At 47.3% G+C, this 21,817-nt stretch overlaps 1 protein-coding gene across 1 annotated transcript; it reads right to left on the bottom strand.

Moving 5' to 3' along the window:
* Positions 1 to 182: 182 nt before the first annotated feature.
* DPY30 (dpy-30 histone methyltransferase complex regulatory subunit) lies at positions 183 to 14,700 on the bottom strand. Its single transcript, XM_029051828.1, has 5 exons — positions 14,611 to 14,700; positions 12,660 to 12,731; positions 11,942 to 11,989; positions 4,452 to 4,594; positions 183 to 511 (listed from the first exon to the last, which is right to left on the bottom strand). The coding sequence occupies exons 2-5, from the start codon at positions 12,693 to 12,695 to the stop codon at positions 439 to 441; spliced, it is 300 nt and encodes a 99-aa protein (XP_028907661.1). The 5' UTR covers positions 12,696 to 12,731; positions 14,611 to 14,700; the 3' UTR covers positions 183 to 438.
* Between the last annotated feature and the right edge of the window lie 7,117 nt (positions 14,701 to 21,817).

Raw genomic sequence — 21,817 nt, 5'->3', positions numbered from 1 at the left:
GGTCGAAACCAAACTAGTTTAGTGAATCTTCTGCGAACGAGAACCAAATGAGGCACGCAGCAAGACACGTATCTAGGTCGGACCTCAGGCTTAGGCTCCGGGAGCGGTCAGACCAGCAGCGGCACGTTCAGAGAACCTCTAGCGGACCGAACTCCCCGCAGAAAGGACGCACCCATCCCTCCGAGATTGTTAGAGCATTTTATTTGGAAAGTCGCTGAACGCAGTTCCAGACGAGTGAGGAGATAAAGTGTAAGAGATACTCATTAAATAAAAAAAGGCAAGGACAAGGAAATGTTCCCTAATATGATCACTATCAAGATTTCGGGTCCTGAAGATTCGTAAGCTGCAAAATAACAAAAATAAAGAGTCGTGGCAACTTGGAGCGCCTCGATTATGTAAAATCTACAGTAGCGACCGAATTCTCTTCTTCCCACGGAATTAGTTTCGATCTTCAAACTGTGCCTTGTTTTTTAAAAGGTACGATGCTAGAAATTCAATGGGATTTGGAGGTCTGCAAAGGAAAAGAAGAAGTTTTATTGCAGAGTAATGATCTCAAATGTATTCTTTTAGAGAATACATTTCTATTCTTTTAACTGATTTTACAGAAATCCTGGCCAGAGGTCTTCAAAGCAGAGTTATCCGACGCGTTTCTCTGAATACTTCTATGAAGGTTCTTTATAAAATTGTAAAGCAGTAGCTCCAATATCATAACAAATGAGGCTTAGGATTTATAGATAATTGAGAAGCAGCATGGCCTAATGGACAGAGCACAAGTCTGAAGTCAGAAGGGCCTAGGTTCTAACCCCAGACCTTGGGCAAGTCACAGTCTTCTCTGTGCCTCAGTTACCTCATCTGCAAATTGGGGATTAAAACTGTGAGCCCCATATGGGACATATACTATAACCAACTTGATTAGTTTATATCTACCCCAGCGCTCAGTACACTGCCTGGCGCATAGTATGTTAATAATCATAATAAAGAATCGTCAATTCTTCTTTCATCTCTGCCCTTATGAAATAAATGGTTACACGGCTGGAGTATAAAAGAATAATGAGAACCTCATTATTACAACAGAGGAAACAAAAGTATTGAGTGAGGGTCCTCATTAAGCACTATGGGGTAAGCTCGGAACCATTATTTTGTAATAAATGGCTAAATAGATATCCTTGGATAGCACAAGCTGTCCAAACAGGCTGGGGGGAAAATTTATAAACTCAGATCCCTGGTCTCTGATCTACTTAGACTCTTGAGCCCGACCAATCGATCAATACTATTATTGACCTCTTACTGTGTGCAGAGCGCTTGGGAGAGTACAAGAGAATTGGTAGGCATGTAGGATTTCACCCACTTGGTAGTCACGTAAATGTTTTGGGCGAGCTGACGTCCTTCCATTTTTCCAGGGGTTTTTCACTCTCCCCATAGAAATGACATACCGCCATCACCCGAAAAGATTCCAGAGAGATGTTTCATTGGGCCCCAGATTAAAATCTCCTGTTTATTACCTTCCATTAAATGATTCGTAAGGACCAAGTCAACACAAGATAACTCCACAGCCAACTAAACCAAGTCCACACATAATAACAATAACAATAACGTTGGTATTTGTTAAGCACTTACTATGTGCCCAGCACTGTTCTAAGCGCTGGGGTAGATGCGAGGTAATTAGGTTGTCCCACGTGAGGCTCGCAGTCTTAATCCCCATTTTACAGAAGAGGGAACTGAGGCACCGAGAAGTTAAGTGACTTGCCCAAAGTCACACAGCCGACAAGCGGCGGAGCCGGGATTAGAACCCATGACCTCTGACTCCTAAGCCCGTGCTCTTTCCACTAACTCCACGGCCAACCAAACATTCTGTGGACTCTTATCTGTGTCTCAGTGGCAGTGAGTGATATTCGGTTTGTTCCTCTGCTACTTACAGGGGCATTCACTGGTGGAAACGGTATTTTTGCAGCCGTGGCTGCATTTCTGGGTGTCGCCCGGTAAGTGGCCCGGGTGACATCCGGTTTGTTGCTCTGCTACTTAGAGGGGGCATTCACTTGGGGAAACGGGGTATCTCTTCTGCAATGAGGCTGCACTTCCCCTCTAGACCTTAAACTCACTGTGGGCAGGGAATGGGGCTGTTATAGTGTTCCATGGGCTCCGTACGGCGCTCTGCACACTGTAAACGTTCAGTAAATCTGACCGACTTCGACGTGCCACCTGGTTGGCCCTGGAATCCCCTCTATTGACCGCTGCAATCGGCCCTGTGCTCTTTCCGGGATCCTTGTATATCACCTTGTATCCTCCCCGGCGCTTAGAACATTGCTTTGCACATAGTAAGCGCTTAACAAATGCCATCGTTATTATTATTACTACGGGAAGTCTGATAGTTGCCAGTTAGCCAGTAGCAGGGATCACGCCTGGACCCATTTAAAGTTCTTCCCCGCTAGACCTGCCTCTAGGCTTCGCTTATTGGTATCTGTATTTGTTAAGCGCTCACTATGTGCTGAGCACTGTTCTAAGCGCTGGGGGAGATACAGGGTAATCAGGTTGTCCCACATGAGGCTCACAGTCTTCATCCCCATTTTCCAGATGAGGGAACTGAGGCCCAGAGAAGTCAAGTGACTCGCCCACAGTCACCCAGCTGACAAGTGGTAGAGCGGGGATTCGAACCCATGACCTCTGACTCCAAAGCCCGTGCTCTTTCCACTGAGCCATGCTGAAGTGGTGATAATCGAGTTCGTGAGCCTTCTTAACTCCCGAATAAACCTCCGTTAAAGTTACAAGGAACACAGGCGCTCTCTCACTCTTTGGTGGGGAACTTGGGAAAGAAGAATGAGATTTACCACTGGGTTTTGTTCTGAAAGAAATCAGTCAAAATCAGCCACTTGAAGCACCAGATGAACGTCAGACCACCCCAGGGTTGTTCCGGCCGGCTGATGGCCCGGGCGGCTCGGATTGCCCGAATCCTGGAAGGCGCACCGGCTTGTAAGCCCCTCGGCGGGCAGGGATGGTCTCTATCTGCTGCCCAATTGTCCCTTCCAAGCGCTTAGTACAGTGCTCTGCACATAGGAAGCGCTCAATAAATGCTACTGAATGAATGAATATTACTCCCGAAGTGGTGATAATAGAGTTCATGAGCCTTCTTAACTCTTGAATAAACCTCCGATAAAGTTACAAGGAACACAGACGCTCTCTCACTCTTCGGTGGGAAAGTCGGGAAAGAAGAATGGGATTTACCACTGGGTTTTGTTCTCCTGAGAAAAACATCAGTCAAGCTCAGCTCCACCTGGGAGATTCGGGATGCTACAGCGAGGAAAGGGCATAAAAGCTGAAAAAATGTGTTGGGAATCTGACAATTCCTGGGATGCCACGGCCAGAGGCGTCCGGATGTAGGCCCGGAGTCAGCCTCGCTGATGATCTTAAGAGAGGCGGTTGGGGGAAGCAGGAAAGAAAACAAGCAAACAAAGACGAAGAAAGTCTTTTTTAATCCTCCCGCTCCTCTTATTCCACACCCTACCTCTGCTGCTCTTACAACAGCGAAAAACTATTCCCAGCCAGAGGAACTCTTCTGCAGCAAAGCGTTTCTAGATTCAGAAATCCCAAGCCGCCAATTGACGGTCACCCAGTTCCACTCGACTCTTATAATGCGGGATTGACAATTACTCCCAATCCAGAGTTTTATTTCCAAGTTAGAAGCAGCGTGGCCTAATGGATACAGCACGGGCCCGGGAGTCGGAAGGAAGGACCTGGGTTCTAGTCCCGGCTCTGCCGCGTGTTCCTTCATTCATTCAATAGTATTTATTGAGCGCTTACTCTGTGCAGAGCACTGTACTAAGCGCTTGGAATGGACAATTCGGCAGCAGACAGAGACCATCCCTGCCCACTGACGGGCTCACGGTCTAATCGGGGGAGGCAGACGGGACAAAAACTAGACAGCTTAATCGCGATAAACAGAATCAAGGGGATGGACACCTCATTAACAAAATAAATAGAGTCATAAAAATATAGAAAATGAGCAGACGAGCAGAGTGCTGAGGGGAGGGGAAAGGAGACGGGGAGGAGCAGAGGAAGAGGGGGCTTAGCTGAGGGGAGGTGAAGGGGGAGACGGAGAATGAGCAGAAGGAAAAGTGGAAGCTCCGTCAGGGAAGGCCTCTTGGAGGAGGTGAGTTCTCTGCTCTGCGGCCCTGGGCGAGTCATTTAACTTCTCTGGGCCTCAGTTCCCTCATCTGTAAAATGGGGATTAAGACTGCGAGCCCCATGGGGGCCAGCGACTGGTGTCCAAACTGACTACCTTGTCTCTACCCCAGTATTTACCACAGTGCCTGGCGCCTGGTAAGTCCTTAAACACCACATAATAATAATTTAAAAAAAAGAGTTTGACACCAGCTCGTAAAAGTGCGCATTTTACTACTTTAAATGGACTCCATCAATTTCATATGCTAGATTAAAGCTTCAGTCGGTCTCCTTACCTCTCCTTCGCAAGCACAGCAAGTCCCTGTAATAAGATAGGTACAACTGTCTGATCCAGATAGGCCCGAGTTGGCAGTGACTGAAGGTCCACCTTCTGCTTTGATGTCTTTTCCGCATTAATCTTCTCATTTTCCACTATCCGCTACGGAATACAGAACAAGGCTTATTAAAACTCTTTCCGACAACTACGCTGCCTCCTCGTTCGAGATAAGTTTACACGAGAAATAAAGGGACGGCTTTGAGACCCTGCTACGTCAAGTGAGCAGAGAATGACTCGACTGTGTATTCACTCAGGGGTATTTCTTAAGTGTATTTCACTAGGGGCCACGCCCCGGTCTGAGCACTGGGGTATTCATTCATTCAGTAGTATTTATTGAGCGCTTACTATGTGCAGAGCACTGTACTAAGCGCTTGGAATGTACAAGTCGGCAACAGATAGAGACAATCCCTGCCCACTGATGGGCTTACGGTCTAATCGGGGGAGATATAAACTAATAAGGTCGGACACAGTCCGTGTCCCACTGGGGCTCACAGCCTTAAACCCCATTTTACTGATGCGGTGACCGAGGCGGAGAGAAGCGAGGGCACTTGCCCGAGGTCCTCACCTCCGCCAAACTAATTCTCTTCCCCTCTTCAAAGCCCTACCTAGAGCTCACCTCCTCCAAGAGGCCTTCCCAGACTGAGCTTCCCCTTTTCCTTCTGCTGCCTCTGCTGCCCCTCTACCCACCACCCGTCACCTCCCCTCAGCTAAGCCCTCTTTTCCCCTCTTTCCCTCTGCTCTCCCCCCTCCCCTCCCCTCCCCTCAGCACAGTGCTCGTCCGCTCAATTGTATATATTTTTTATTACCCTATTAATTTTGTTAATGAGATGTACATCACCTTGATTCTATTTATTGCTATCGTTTTAATGAGCTGTTCATCCCCTTGATTCTATTTATTGCTACCGTTTTTGTCTGTCTCCCCCGATTAGACTGCGAGCCCGTCAATGGGCAGGGACTGTCTCTACCTGTTGTACGTTCCAGTGCTCTGCACATAGTAAGCGCTCAACGGATACTATCGAATGAATGAGGTCACCCAGCAGACGAGTGGCAGAGCCGGGATTAGAACACGGGTCCTTCTGATTCCCGGGCCCGTGCCGTAACCACTGGGCCATACTGCTTCTCCGGTGGGGGTGCTTGTTGGATGCTCACCGTGTGCAGAGCAATGTAGACTTCAAAGTGATGAATTATTGCAATACTTTCCCCAACCTATGTACTAAAGCGGTCTTTCGGTATCTACGCTTCACCAATTCCAGTTCAATTCTTAAAATTCTCCCCTCTTCCACGGGAACCGCTACTTACATTTTCCCCTAGACCTCCCTCTTTGTCTTCTCTCTCTCCAGAAATAACGCCAGTTCATGCTCCTTTCCTTTCACATGAAGTGATAATAATAATTAATAATTACGGTATTTGTTAAGCGCTTACTATGTGCTGAGCACTGATACAAGTTACTCATGACCGCAATTAAGAGGAATTACTCTTTGGGGAAGCAGCACGGTGTGGAAAGAGCTAAGCACGGCAGTCAAAGGATCCAGGTTCTAATCCGGACTCGTCTGCTGTGCGATCGTGGGCAAGTGGCTTAACTTCTCCGTGCCTCAGTTCCCTCATGTGTAAAATGTAAAGTCAATACCCGTTCTTCCTCCTAGCTAGATTGTGGGACCGGGACTCTGTGTGACCTAATTATTTTGTATCTACCCCAAACCTTAGTACAGTGCTTGGCACAAAATAAGCACTTAAATACCATCATCATCATCATCATCATCATCATCTCCTAAGCTCTTGCCACCCCAGAATAATATTTTGGCCCTCTGAAGTCCCACTTATATCAAAGCCAAAGTAAATATCCAGGTGGACGGATCCACTTCTACGATTAGGTACCGCTCTGCTGGATTTGGGGAGATATAGAAGATTTTTAAAATAAAACTTCATTACAAAGGACAACTGTATATGAAAGTTGTTTTTGGGAAATCCAAACATTAAAATTTTTTTAATAAATTTTTAAGAGACAATATTCAATCACTATCTCTAAATAATATTCTATTACACTTTGATAGTGAGCGCCTCACCTATAGAATCATGCCATTCAACACTGTCAGATTTCTTTGTTTTTCCAAAAACTAGACAAAATACCGTCGTCCGGCTAGTGAGTCAACCACCGCTCGATCGAGCCAAAGCAACCGAACTCTATCCTTTACGGTGGCTTCAAGAGAGATCGTATCCTCCCTGCGCTTCTCTCAAAGAGACCCGGCGGATTCGCCTCTCCACTTGACAACACCCACCCAGACCTGCACCTCTCATCTTCCCTGAGAAAAGCAGCACCTTAATAATCGAAAAAATCTCATTCTACGCCAAAGCTGGTCATTAGAGATTCACCTTTGCCGAAACACGGCGGGCCAGGCGAACTTCTCCTGTGATTTATATTCCAAAAGCGCCATTTGCCTCGACTCCTCCTTAGTCTCCGACAAGGTAACTTCCCAAAGCACACCCTAAAGGTGCGATTCGGACCTTCAAACCAAAGTGCTATCAGGAAGAGGCTGGGAGAGACGTCGTCTTAATCAAAGAGACGTCTTCACCTTGAAAGGCTATCGTAAGGGCAGTGCTTCCCTCCATATGGATGCTTTTTATTACTTTTTATTATTTTTATTATCTAGTCCACGTAGGCCTTCCCCAATTTAGCCCCCTTTTCCCCGGCTCGCTCTCCCTTCCGCCTCGCCTGTGCACTCGGATCTGTGTAGCCTTTGGGCATTTGGTGTTCACCCCACAAAACCCTCCTCTAATCTGCCCAAAAAGTCACACTTCCCTCCCTTCCAAGCCCTACCGAAGCCTCACCTCCTCCAAGAAGCCTTCCCAGACTAAGCCCCCCTTTGCCTCAGCTCCTCCTCTCCGCGTCGCCCCGACTCGCTCCCTTTACTCTACCCTCCCTCTTCTCCCCCCGGCCAGCACTTGTGTACATATGCACCTAGCTGTAATTCTATTTATTTACACTAATGCCTGTTTACTTGTTTTGACGTGTATATATAATTCTATTTATTTATATTGATGCCTGTTCACTTGTTTCGATATCTCTCTCCCTCGTTCTAGACTGTAAGCCCGGCGTGGACGCGGATTGCCTCTCTTTAGTACAGTGCTCGGCACACAGTAAGCGCTCAGTATGACAACGAACGTACATATCTTTAGATTATACAAATTGATTTATATTAATGGCTGTCTCTCCCTCTAGACTAAGGGCAAAGAACCCGTCTAACAGTTCTGTTGTATCGTGCCCTCCCAAGCACTTAGTACAGTGCTCTGCACAGAGTAAGCACTCAATAAATACCATCGATTGACTGATGAATAAGGGCCACCTCCCAGAGAGCCCACCCCCAACACAACTTCCCCCATCTGCTTTCTTCTTTCTTTCTTTCCTCTTCCCTTCGGGCAGGCCCTGGGTCCATAGTAAAGGGGAGAAGAAAAAGGAGGATTGAAAGGACATACGTAGCAGCCGCCGCTCAGCGGAAAGAGCCCGGGCTTGGGAGTCAGAGGTCATGGGTTCGAATCCCGGCCCTGCCACTTGTCGGCTGGGTGACTGTGGGCGAGTCACTTCATTTTTCTGGACCTCAGCTACCTCATCTGGAAAATGGGGATTTAGACTGTGAGCCTCATGTGGGACAACCTGATTACTCTGTATACCCCAGTGCTTAGAACAGTGCTCCGCACATAGTAAGCGCTGAACAAATACCAACATTATTATTATTAATAAAATGGGGATTAAAACTGTGAGCCCCACATGGGACAACCTGATGACCCTGTATCTACCCCAGCGCTTCGAAGAGTGCTCCGCGCATAGTAAGCGCTTAACAAATACCAACATTATTATTAATAAAATGGTTATTAAAACTGTGACCCCACGTGGGACAACCTGATGACCCTGTATCTACCCCAGCGCTTAGAACAGTGCTCCGCACATAGTAAGCGCTGAACAAATACCAACATTATTATTAATAAAATGGGGATTAAAACTGTGAGCCCCACATGGGACAACCTGATGACCCTGTATCTACCCCAGCGCTTAGAACAGTGCTCTGCGCATAGTAAGCGCTGAACAAATACCAACATTATTATTATTAATAAAATGGGGATTAAAACTGTGACCCCACGTGGGACAACCTGATGACCCTGTATCTACCCCAGCGCTTAGAACAGTGCTCTGCACATAGTAAGCGCTGAACAAATACCAACATTATTATTATTAATAAAATGGGGATTAAAACTGTGAGCCCCACATGGGACAACCTGATGACCCTGTATCTACCCCAGCGCTTAGAAGAGTGCTCCGCGCATAGTAAGCGCTTAACAAATACCAACATTATTATTATTAATAAAATGGGGATTAAAACTGTGACCCCACGTGGGACAACCTGATGACCCTGTATCTACCCCAGCGCTTAGAACAGTGCTCTGCGCATAGTAAGCGCTTAACAAATACCAACATTATTATTATTAATAAAATGGGGATTAAAACTGTGACCCCACGTGGGACAACCTGATGACCCTGTATCTACCCCAGCGCTTAGAACAGTGCTCTGCACATAGTAAGCGTTGAACAAATACCAACATTATTATTATTAATAAAATGGGGATTAAAACTGTGAGCCCCACATGGGACAACCTGATGACCCTGTATCTACCCCAGCGCTTAGAAGAGTGCTCCGCGCACAGTAAGCGCTTAACAAATACCAACATTATTATTAATAAAATGGGGATTAAAACTGTGACCCCACGTGGGACAACCTGATGACCCTGTATCTACCCCAGCGCTTAGAACAGTGCTCTGCACATAGTAAGGGCTGAACAAATACCAACATTATTATTATTAATAAAATGGGGATTAAAACTGTGAGCCCCACGTGGGACAACCTGATGACCCTGTATCTACCCCAGCGCTTAGAAGAGTGCTCCGCGCATAGTAAGCGCTTAACAAATACCAACATTATTATTATTAATAAAATGGGGATTAAAACTGTGACCCCACGTGGGACAACCTGATGACCCTGTATCTACCCCAGCGCTTAGAACAGTGCTCCGCACATAGTAAGCGCTGAACAAATACCAACATTATTATTATTAATAAAATGGGGATTAAAACTGTGAGCCCCACATGGGACAACCTGATGACCCTGTATCTACCCCAGCGCTTAGAACAGTGCTCTGCATATAGTCAGCGCTTAACAAATACCAACATTACTATTATCATTATTACTATATAATAAAAAGCATCCGTTCCGGGAATACGGAGGAATTTAGGGGTGGAAGATGGGGTACGGGGCTGGCTGTTTCGGCACCGATGAGGGCGGTCCCTCGTGGACCCCACGGCAATCCAGTCCCACGTGACCCCCAGGTTCCTCATGGATCCGCCCCTGCCACTGAAGTCGTCGAGTAACTGAGCTGCCTCTCCCCAGTCGACCTGCAAACCCTAGCAGGGCCCACTCGCCATTCCCTGACTAAAGTCTGCAGAGAAGAGTCTCTCAACTCTCCGAAGTGCAAACAGAAAAGGTTTCGATGTTGGCCACGGTGAAATCTGAGTCACGTTCTCTATCCTGCAAAAATGTTCACGCAGTATTAGAAATTTGCAAGCTTCAGGAGTTTAATTTTATCCCTCCCACTGAAAAAAATCAAAGCGGTGACCCTGGAGACTTTAAAGGAGATAATGGCAGCAGAACTTGGGCGGGGAGGTTATATTACATTATATTATCCTGGTGTACGGATATATTACACCAGGCTAAGGTCTCACTGACATATCTACCTCTACTGGCCCAAGATGTCTCTTTAAAACTGCTTTTGTCCCTTTTTATTTCCCCTTGCGGCTCTTCCCAGCCTTCCTTCTCCTTCCCAATCCCCCCGACCCCTGCAAACACCATCTGACAAGTACCCTTGGCCTAAGGTAAAGTAGAAATGGGTTTCGAGAACCCCTGGAACAGAATTCCCTTGGTCACCACGACAACTAGAGAAGAATCCAAGCGCTTCCTGTTATCTACGCTATCTGTTCAAAACCATCGAGAACGACGTGTCGGACAACTTGCTTCTTTCACCAAGTTGGCCTTCTGACCTCAGCAACGGCAAATTCACTTTTCTCTCGTGAATTTGTTTCCCAGTGAGGAGAGCAAGCATTCCCTCCACCTTGAACCACTCCAAAATTACCTAACCAATCCAGGAAACCAAAGAAAAACGGTAGGCAATCGCGAAAGACACATCCAGCCCTTAAGCGTCCACACAGCGGCTGCGATCTAAAAACCTTTCGGTACCTAATTCCAACAACCTCACCTGGCCTGACTCAAGTTCACATGGATTACGGAGACTGTGAGGCCCATGTGGGACGAAGACACACTGGGTCCAACGTGATCATTTTCAATCCGCCGCAAGGCTGACTACAGTGCTTGGCACATACTGAGCGCTTACCAGATACCATTATCATCAACTGGGATCAACATTTCCCCAAGAAGCATTCTCCCCCAAGTGACATCCGAAACGTCACCATATTCTGTAACTGGGACACGAGGATGGTTCGGTAACAGACACCTTGATTCGAAGAAGCCCCGCGGATCCGTATATTCTCTTAGTTCCTATCTGTAATATATTTTAGGGCTTAGGTCTAAACCCTAAATATAAAAACCTAATATATTTTAGGTTTACGGTCTCCCCCGCTGAGACCATCGACTCCTTGGAGCCAGGGAAGACATCTACTAATTCTATCGTACTACTGGCTCCGTCACTTGGTTCAGTGTTCTGCACACAGTTGGTTCTCAGATACTTCGAGTGATTTTCCTCGTCAGTAACGCTACCTTCTCCCCTCTCAGGGTGGCACCCGGAGAGTTTCCGGTCCTCTACCGGTCTCGGCTACGGGAGGGAGAGTCAAGCAGAGGCCCGTCCGTTCCATCCCTAGCTCGGGCCGTGGCCAGCCAGCGGAGAGTCGTCGGCTACGAGTCGAAACTCCCCCGTGCCGGGCGGCGGCGACGCGGGAGAGAGTCGAAGGCGGAGAATTGAGTTTACCGCGCGGAAGGAGGCGGGTCGTTCCGGGAGAGACGCGTCCGTGGCGCCGCTTCGGGTCGGAGACGACTCGACGGCATAAGACAACGCTACCCTCTACTACAGAGCCCAGCACGAGGAAACAACCGACGACCTTTCTGTGGATTTAGGCCTGAAAGTATTAAACTTTTTAGAATGCAAACACTTCAAAAGCCAGATTTTCTTGGGATAACAAAGCGCGATGACGACGGGGAAAGTTACACTCGGCTAAGAGAAAAACAAACATGGGGGAGGTGATTTCTTATTGATGCTTCGCCCTTTGTACAACTAAAACCATTTAAAAAGTACAAACAGTAAGGGTACTGAATCTTATCTCCGGCAAAACCGAGCCCGTGTCTCCATCGGGGCGGTGTACTTGCTAAACCCGGGCAAAGAAGCTGAGTGTGTTACCTCGACGTTTTCCGTGAGGCCGTATTCGGAATGAGGATTTTCCGACACCTGCAAGACACAACACGGGTCAGACACTCCCTTCCCAGACTGATCCCTCCCTTTCCCTCCGCCCCTCGTCCCGTCCCCATTCCCCCTTCTTCCTCCCTCTGCTCTAACCCCTTCCCCTCCCCACAGCACTAGTCTATAATCTGTAGATACTATTTATTACTCTATTTTATTAACGATGTGCCTACATCTATGATTCCATTGATCTATTTTGATGGTATTGACGCCTGACTAATTTGGTTTTGCTGTCCGTCTCCCCCCTTCTAGACTGCGAGCCCGCTGTTGGGCAGGGACGGTCTCTATCTGTTGCCCATCTGTCCATTCCAAGCGCTTAGTACAGTGCTCTGCACACAGTAAGTGCTCAACAAATACGATTAAATGAGCAGAGAAGTCAAGCGGCTTGCCCAAGGTCACACAGCGGACGGGTGGCGGAGCCGGGATCGGGGCGATCCCCGCCCACAACGAGCTCACACTCTGGGGATGGAGATAGCAAGAGAAGTAAACTGGCATCGATATAATGAAATACAATGACAGATACATCAGTATAAATAAAATGAGAGATATAGAGATAAGTGATGGAGGGGGGAGCAAAGGGAGAGAGGGCGACGGAGAAGGGAGGGGGAGATGAGGAAAAGTGGGGTGGCGGGCGGGAAGGCCCCCGGCTCCCCGGTACCTGCGTCTGTCCCTCCAGTAGTTGCTCAGGCTCCATGATTTGGGCTGCGAGTCCCGGCCTCCGGACACGAGCCTTGGAGAGGGAAAAACGGTTTAGTTCCCGAAAACCGGCTAACCCTGCAGAGATCCCCCTCTCCCCGGCCCCATCCCAGCCCCTTTCATCCATTCCTCTATTTGATCGTATTTATTGGGCGCTCGGGGGGGGGCTCAGTGGCAACAGCCTGGGCTTGGGGGGTGGAGGTCGTGATGAATTGACCACTCCAAGCGCTCAGTCCAGTGCTCTGCGCATCGTCAGCGCTCGATAAATACGACTGAATGAATAAATGGGTTCTAATCCCGGCTCCGCCGCTTGTCAGCTGGGTGACCTTGGGCAGGTCGCTTCACTTCTCTGAGCCTCGGTGACCTCATCTGGAAAATAGGGATGAAGACTGGGAGCCCCACGTGGGACAACCTGATGACCCTGTATCTCCCCCAGCGCTTAGAACAGTGCTCGGCACATAGCAGCGCTTCACAGATACCAACGTTATTATTATTATTATAAAATGGGGGTGAAGACTGGGAGCCCCACATGGGCCCACCTGATGCCCCTGTATCTCCCCCAGCGCTTAGAACAGTGCTCTGCACAGAGTAAGCATTTCACAAATACCAACATTATTATTATTATTAAAAAGGGGGATGAAAACTTTAAGCCCCACGTGGGACAATATGATGACCTTGCATCTTTCCCCAGCGCTTAGAACAGTGCTTGGCACATAGTAAGCACTTCACAAATACCAAAACATTATTATTATTATTATTATTATTAAAAAGGGGATGAAAACTTTAAGCCCCACGTGGGACTATACGATGACCTTGCATCTTTCCCCCAGGGCTTAGAACGGTGCTTGGCACAGAGTAAGCGCTTCACAAATACCAACATGATTATTATTATCATTATTATTAAAATGGGGGGATGAAGACTGTGAGCCCCATGTGGGACCACCTGATGACCTTGCATCTTCCCCCAGTGCTTAGAACAGTGCTCGGCACATAGTAAGCGCTGACCACATACCAACACCATTATTATTATTAAAAAGGGGGATGAAAACTTTAAGCCCCACATGGGACAACCTGATGACCCTGCATCTGCCCCCAGCGCTTAGAACAGCGCTTGGCACATAGTAAGCACTTCACAGATACCAACATAATTATTATTATTAAAATGGGGATGAAGACTGTGAGCCCCACGTGGGACAACCTGATGACCTTGTATTTCCCCCCCCCAGCGCTTAGAACAGTGTTTGGCACATAGTAAACGCTTCACAAATACCAACTTTATTATTATTACTATTAAAAAGAATGAAGACTATAAGCCCCACTTGGGACAACCTGATGACCCTGCATCTGCCCCGAGCGCTTAGAACAGTGCTTGGCACATAGTAAGCGCTTCACAAATACTAATTTTATTATTATTATTATTACTGTTATTAAAAAGAATGAAGACTACAAGCCCCACTTGGGACAACCTGATGACCCTGCATCTGCCCCGAGCGCTTAGAACAGTGCTTGGCACATAGTAAGCGCTTCACAAATACCAATTTTATTATTATTGTTAATAATAAAAAGAATGAAGACTACAAGCCCCACTTGGGACAACCTGATGACCCTGCATCTGCCCCGAGCGCTAGAACAGTGCTTGGCACATACTAAGCGCTTCACAAATAGCATCATCATCATTATTATTATTAAAATGGGGGAATGAAGCCTGTGAGCCCCACGTGGGACCACCTGAGGGACGCTGCATCTTCCCCCAGCGCTTAGCACAGTGCTTGGCACGTCGGAAGCGCTTAAGAAATGCCAACAGGATGATTGTGCGGTGCACTGTGCGGTGCACTGTGCGGTGCACTGTGCGGTGCACTGTGCGGTGCACTGTGCGGTGCACTGTGCGAGCAAGGGGGAGGGGAGGCTCTTACCGCGCTGAGTCAGGCGGCCCGGCCCGGCCCCGCTGCCGTAAATCACGCCGGCCCCCGCACGCCCAGGCGGCCGGAAAGGAAGGAAGCCGCACGACCGCCGCGCCTGCGCACAGGAAAGGCAGGCCGCCGCACCGCCGCCGCGCCTGCGCACAGGAAAGGCAGGCCGCCGCACCGCCGCCGCGCCTGCGCACAGGAAAGGCAGGCCGCCGCACCGCCGCCGCGCCTGCGCACAGGAAAGGCAGGCCGCCGCACCGCCGCCGCGCCTGCGCACAGGAAAGGCAGGCCGCCGCACCGCCGCCGCGCCTGCGCACAGGAAAGGCAGGCCGCCGCACCGCCGCCGCGCCTGCGTACAAGACATGAAGGCAGCCGCACGACCGCTGCGCCTGCGCACAAACGCCGCGGGGACCGGGGGGGCGGGGGACACGGGAGAGGAGAAGAATGAATCATTCATTCATCCATCCATCCATTCATTCAATCATATTTATTGATTAGTTCCTCAGGGTACATAACCCAACCGCAGGCTCCAGTCAATCAGCCAATTAATCATATTTCCTGAGTGCTTACTATGTGGTACTGAGCAGTTGGGACAGTATAATAATAATGTGGGTATTTGTAAAGTGCTTACTATGTGCAGAGCACTGTTCTAAGCGCTGGGGTGGATACAGGGCAATCAGGTTGTCCCACGTGAGGCTCCCAGTCTTAATCCCATTTTACAGATGAGGTGACTGAGGCCCAGAGAAGTGAAGTGACTGGGCCACAGTCACCCAGCTGACAAGTGGCAGAGCTGGGATTCGAACCCATGACCTCTGACTCCCAAGCCCGGGCTCTTTCCACTGAGCCACGCTGCTTCAGGGTTAGTAGACACATTCCTAGCCCACAATAAGCACGTGTGTATTTATTTACACACATACTGAGCACTCTTTCCTATACTCAGTTGTATATTTAACAATTTCCTTTGATATTGCTATCATTCTTATCTGCCTGTCTCCCCCAATTAGACTGTAAGCCCGTCAAAGGGCAGGGACTGGCTCTATCTGTTGCACATTTGTCCATTCCAAGCGCTTAGTCCAGTGCTCTGCACAGAGTAAGCGCTCAATAAATACTATTGAATGAGTGAATGAATGATGGCATTTGTTAAGTATTGAGCGGGGACGGGTGGGGGGAGAGAAGAAGAGTCATTCACTCATTCATTCGCTCATTCAATCGTATTTATTGATGATGATGATGGCATGTGTTAAGTATGGGAGCGGAGGAGAAGAGTCATTCATTCATGCATGCATTAATTCATTCATTCAATAGTATTTATTGATGATGATGATGGCATTTGTTAAGTATAGAGTGGGGGGGGGAAGAGTCATTCATTCATTGATTCATTGAATAGTATTTATTGATAATGACATTTGTTAAGTATAGAGTGGGGGAGGAAGAGAAGAAGAGTCATTCAATCATGCATGCATGCGTGCATTCATTCATTCAATCGTATTTATTGATGATGATGATGATGGCATTTATTAAGTATGGGGGGGGGAGAGTCATTCATGCATGCATGCATGCATGCATTCATTCATTCAATAGTATTTATTGATGAAGATGATGGCATTTGTTAAGTATAGAGTGGGTGGGGGGAGAAGAGTCATTCATTCATCAATTCATTCATTCATTCATTTAATAGTATTTATTGATGATGACATTTGCTAAGTATAGAGTGGGGGAGGGAGAGAAGAAGAGTCATTCGACTCCCGGCTCTGCCGCTTGTCAGCTGGGTGACTGTGGGCGAGTCACTTCACTTCTCTGGGCCTCAGTTACCTCATCTGTAAAATGGGGATTAACTGTAAGCCTCACGTGGGACAACCTGATGACCCTGTATCTACCCCAGAGCTTAGAACAGTGCTCTGCACATAGTCAGCGCTTAACAAATATCAACATTATTATTCTCTGTGCCTCAGTTCCCTCATCTGTAAAATGGGGATTAAGACTCTGAGCCCCATGAGGGACCACCCGATAACCCCGGTGCTTAGAACAGTGCTTGGCACATAGTAAGCGCTTAACAGATACTGTCATTATCATTGCAAGAAGCTTGCAGACTAGGGGGGAGACAGAAGTTTAAATAAATTACAAATGACTATGTAGTTAAGCGTGAGGGGCTGGGGGAGAGGTGAATATCAAAGCGCTTAAGGGGTACTACAGATGCAAGTGAATAATCACGACATTTGAGATATGAGAATTGGAAGGGACCTTGAGGGATGATCGGGTCCAAAGTGGATGAATAGCTACACCATTCAGGACAAAGGGACTGTGGGCAAGTCACTTCACTTCTCTGTGCCTCAGTTCCCTCATCTGTAAAATGGGGATGAAGACGGTGAGCCTCACGTGGGACCACCTGATGACCCGGTGTCTCCCCCAGCGCTTAGAGCGGTGCTCAGCACATAATAATGTTGGTATTTGTTAAGCGCTTACTATGTGCCGAGCACTGTTCTAAGCGCTGGGGTAGACATAGGGGAATCAGGTCGTCCCACGTGGGGCTCACAGTCTTAATCCCCATTTTACAGATGAGGGAACTGAGGCACAGAGAAGTTAGGTGACTTGCCCACAGTCACACAGCCGACAAGTGGCAGAGCTGGGATTTGAACTCATGAGCCCTGACTCCAAAGCCCGTGCTCTTTCCACTGAGCCACGATGCTTCTCAAGTAAGTGCTTAACAAATACCGACATTATTATTACCCTGTATCTCCCCCAGCGCTTGGTGCAGTGCTCTGCACATAGTAAGCGCTTAACAAATACCGACATTATTATTACCCTGTATCTCTGCCAGCGCTTAGTACAGTGCTCTGCACATAGTAAGCGCTTAACAAATACCGACATTATTATTACCCTGTATCTCTGCCAGCGCTTAGTACAGTGCTCTGCACATAGTAAGCGCTTAACAAATACCAACATTATTATTATTATTATTAAATTAATGGTGACCTAGTTTTCTTCAAGATCTCCAAGGCTGGAGAATCTACAGACTTCCTCGCTAGTCTTCTCCAGGATTTTAGGATCAGGACAATCAAAAAATTCTTCCTCTGTCCATATGAAATCTCTTCGGCTGGAATTTATGCTGTAATTTCAGTCCTCAGCGTGGAGAACAAGGGGTAACTATCCTTCCACAAACCGTTCCTCAACCCTCTCTTCTCCGGGCTGTATAAGTCAAATCCCGGCAACCTTTCTTCTCAAGACCTGTTCCAACCCTTTCAGCATTTCAGTCACTCTTCCCCGAACCCTCTCCAGCTTCTCCTCCACTTACAGTCAACAGCGTTTAGGTAGTTGAGAATACGCCGGCGGGGTTTAATACTGTAAGAGAAGCAGCGTGGCTCAGTGGAAAGAGCCCGGGCTTGGGAGTCAGAGGTCATGGGTTCGTATCCCGGCTCTGCCGCTTGCCAGTTGCGTGACGGTGGGCCAGTCACTTCACGTCTCTGGGCCTCAGTTCCCTCATCTGGAAAATGGGGATGAAGACTGTGAGCCTCACGTGGGACGACCTGATGACCCTGGATCTACCCCAGCGCTTAGAACAGTGCTTTGCACATAGTAAGCGCTTAACAAATACCACAATTATTAAGACGTTTCACAGGAAAAGGAAAATAAGGTCTCTGGCCTCCAGGAGCTTCTGAGCTGAAGATTACACATCTTAAGCCCGTCAACGGGCAGGGATTGTCTCTAGCTACGGCCGAACTGTCCATTCCAAGTGCTTAGTACAGTGCTCTGCACATAGTAAGCGCTCCATAAATACTATTGAATGAATGCTACAGACACTACGTACTAATCGTTCAGTGGCATTTACTGAGTGCAGAGCACTGTGCTAAGCACTTGGGAAAGTACAGCGCAACGGAGTGAGCAGGCACGTTCCCGGCCCACACAACGACCTTACGGTCCAGGGGGACAGATTCATTCATTCTTTAATTCAGTAGTAGTTATTGAGCGCTTACTATGTGCAGAGCACTGTACTAAGCGCTTGGAATGGACAATTCGGCAACGGATAGAGACAGTCCCTGCTCATCGACGGGCTTAGAGTCTAATCGGGGGAGACAGATGGACGAAAACAAGACAACTTCATCACGATAAATAGAATCAAGGGGATGGACACCTCATTAATAACATAAATAGGGTAAGAAAAATCTATACAAATGAGCACAATGCTGAGGGGACGGGGAGGAGAAGAGGGGAAGGGGGGAAAGGGGGCTAGATCATATCTTATTTGTAAATTCTCACCTAGCCTTCTTTCAACTGATAGAACCCTACCTTCTTCAAATCCTAACTTGCCTTCTCACTCGATCTCTGTACTGCTCAACCACTTTCCATACAACGCGGCTTGAAAAAATCAAGTCGAACAAGCTAGATGGCAGATGACACCCTCCGTCACACTCACTGTGAGGTTAAAACAATGACTCGATTCATATTTCACGCTTCCTAAACTAACAAACCTCCTCTAAACTCGACTGGTTTCTCTGGGGCCTGTCAGAATCCATCTCGCCAAACCCTGTCGGCTGCTTAAGGGGAGATAAATCGTACAGAAAACCCATTTGTACAAATACGTTTTCCAGTACTTATCCTCATTCGATCAACTGTGTTTATCGGGCACCGACTCCGTGGAGGGCAGGGAAGAAAGTGTTCGTGGAGAACAACAGAACAAGACATGGTCCCTATATCTGAGGAATTTACAATCGCATGTTGTAATTTTGCCCCTCCCTAAAGTTAATTCCATCCTCCAAAATACATTCTTTTTGCTTCCTGCCTCCCACACGTCTCCAATTGTTATTAGAAAAAAAAATACGGCCGAAGAGGGCCCCAGATGCTGTTAATGGTCACCACTCATCCTCAAGCCTCAATTATTCTTTATTTGGCATTGGTTTTGATGCAGCGTTCTAAGTGACTCATGTAGTGGGTTAAAACTAATGGCCTTTCATGAGGCTCCCATCCTGATTTACCGATCACACTACCTAAAGTAGTCCTCACTTCTATTCCTGAATACCAGAAAAAGAGGAGTATCTCCAACTGGTGAAGTCAGACGTAGCCCAAAGCCCCAGAACGCACAGAAACCGGCGGTAGGGTGACCCGATACTTACAGGGTCGAGCTCTGGCTGTTCAGGCTCCGCACCTGAATAAAATAAATATAAAAATAAAATAGATACTGACTGCCCACGGTCCACAAAGCTTTACTCCTGGACAGATGGGTCCTGACCTTCCCAGACTGAGGCCTCCCTTTCCTTCTGCTCTTCCCCCGTCCCCTCCCCACAGCACTTGTCGATATTTGTAGGTATTAATTATTTATTTTCTTAATGCTGTGTCTATATCTATGATTCTATTGATCTATTTTGATGATATTGATACCTGACTACTGGTTTTGTCCTGGACTTCCCTTTCCCTGGGCTCCTCCTCTCCTCCCCATTCCCCCTACTCCCTCCCTCCGCTCTTCCCCTCCCCACAGCACTTGTCAATATCTGTAGAAATTAATTATTACTCTATTTATTTTGTTAATGATGTGTCTATAGCTATGATTCTATTCATCTATTTTGATGGTATTGATGCCTGACTACTGGTTTTGTTTTGCTGTTTGTCTCCCCCCGTTTGGACTGTGAGCCCATCGTGGGGCAGGGATGGCCCCTCTCTGTGGCCAAATTGTTCATTCCAAGCGCTTTGTCCAGTGCTCTGCACAGAGTAAGTGCTCAATAAATACGATGGAATGAATGAGAAGGAGGGTGGCTCAGGAAAGAACCCGGGCTTGGGAGTAAGAAGTTGTAGATTCTAATCCCGGCTCTGCCACTTAGCTGTGTGACCTTGGGCAAGTCACTTAACTTCTCTGTGCCTCAGTTCCCTCATCTGTAAAAATGGGGATAAAAAAAACTGTGACCCCCACGTGGGACAATCTGATTACCCTGTATCTACCCCAGCGCTTAGAACAGTGCTCAGCCCCTAGTCAGAACTTAACCAATTCCATCATTATGATTATTATTATTACCCTAGCGCTTAGAACAGTGCTTGGCCCATAGTAAGCCCTTAACCAATACCATTATTCTGAGTATTATTATTATCCCAGCACTTAGAATAGTACTCTGCACATAGCGCTTAACCAATACCATTATTATGAGTATTATTATTATCCCAGCGCTTAGAACAGTGCTCGGCCCATAGTAAGCACTTAACCAATACCATCATTATGAGTATTATTATTATTATTATCCCAGCGCTTAGAACAGTGCTCGGCCCATAGTAAGCACTTAACCAATACCATCATTATGAGTATTATCCCAGCGCTTAGAACAGTGCTCTGCACATAGCGCTTAACCAATACCATTATGATGAGTATTATTATTATCCCAGCACTTAGAACGGTGTTCTGCACATAGTAAGTGCTTAACCAATAGCATTATGATGGGTATTATTATTATCCCAGCTCTTAGAAGAGTCAGCGCTTAACAAATATCATTATTATGACCCCAGCGCTTAGAGCAGTGCTCGGCCCATAGCAAGCACTTAACCAATACCATCATTATGAGTATTATTATTATTATTATCCCAGTGCTCTGCACATAGCACTTAACCAATACCATTATTATGAGTATTATTATTATCCCAGCACATAGAACAGTGTTCTGCACATAGTAAGTGCTTAACCAATAGCATTATGATGGGTATTATTATTATCCCAGCTCTTAGAAGAGTCAGCGCTTAACAAATATCATTATTATGACCCCAGCGCTTAGAGCAGTGCTCGGCCCATAGCCAGCACTTAACCAATACCATCATTATGAGTATTATTATTATTATTATCCCAGTGCTCTGCACATAGCACTTAACCAATACCATTATTATGAGTATTATTATTATCCCAGCACATAGAACAGTGTTCTGCACATAGTAAGTGCTTAACCAATAGCATTATGATGGGTATTATTATTATCCCAGCTCTTAGAAGAGTCAGCGCTTAACAAATATCATTATTATGACCCCAGCGCTTAGAGCAGTGCTCAGCCCATAGCCAGCACTTAACCAATACCATGATGATGATGATGATGATGAGCCCAACGCTTAGAGCAGTGCTCAGCCCATAGCTTAACCGATACCATCATTCTAATGATGTTAATGAGCCCAGCGCTTAGAATGGGGCGGGGGCTCCGGCGGGTGGACTACAACTCCCAGCGGGCACCGCGCCGCCCTCCCGGGATCCGGA

The sequence above is a fragment of the Ornithorhynchus anatinus genome, chromosome X1 (assembly GCF_004115215.2).
Source record: "Ornithorhynchus anatinus isolate Pmale09 chromosome X1, mOrnAna1.pri.v4, whole genome shotgun sequence".
Lineage (NCBI taxonomy): Eukaryota > Metazoa > Chordata > Mammalia > Monotremata > Ornithorhynchidae > Ornithorhynchus > Ornithorhynchus anatinus.
Note: the sequence above shows the minus strand (reverse complement) of the source record. Positions and strands in the feature narration are given on the sequence as shown.

Excerpts from the sequence above, each read along its gene's own strand:
- DPY30 (XM_029051828.1), bottom strand. The coding sequence starts at position 12,695 with ATGGAGCCTGAGCAACTACTGGAGGGACAGACGCAG. Across the intron at positions 11,990-12,659 it reads TACTGGAGGGACAGACGCAG|GTGTCGGAAAATCCTCATTC; the intron begins GTACCGGGGAGC and ends TGTGTCTTGCAG. Across the intron at positions 512-4,451 it reads GCTGTGCTTGCGAAGGAGAG|ACCTCCAAATCCCATTGAAT; the intron begins GTAAGGAGACCG and ends TTTCCTTTGCAG.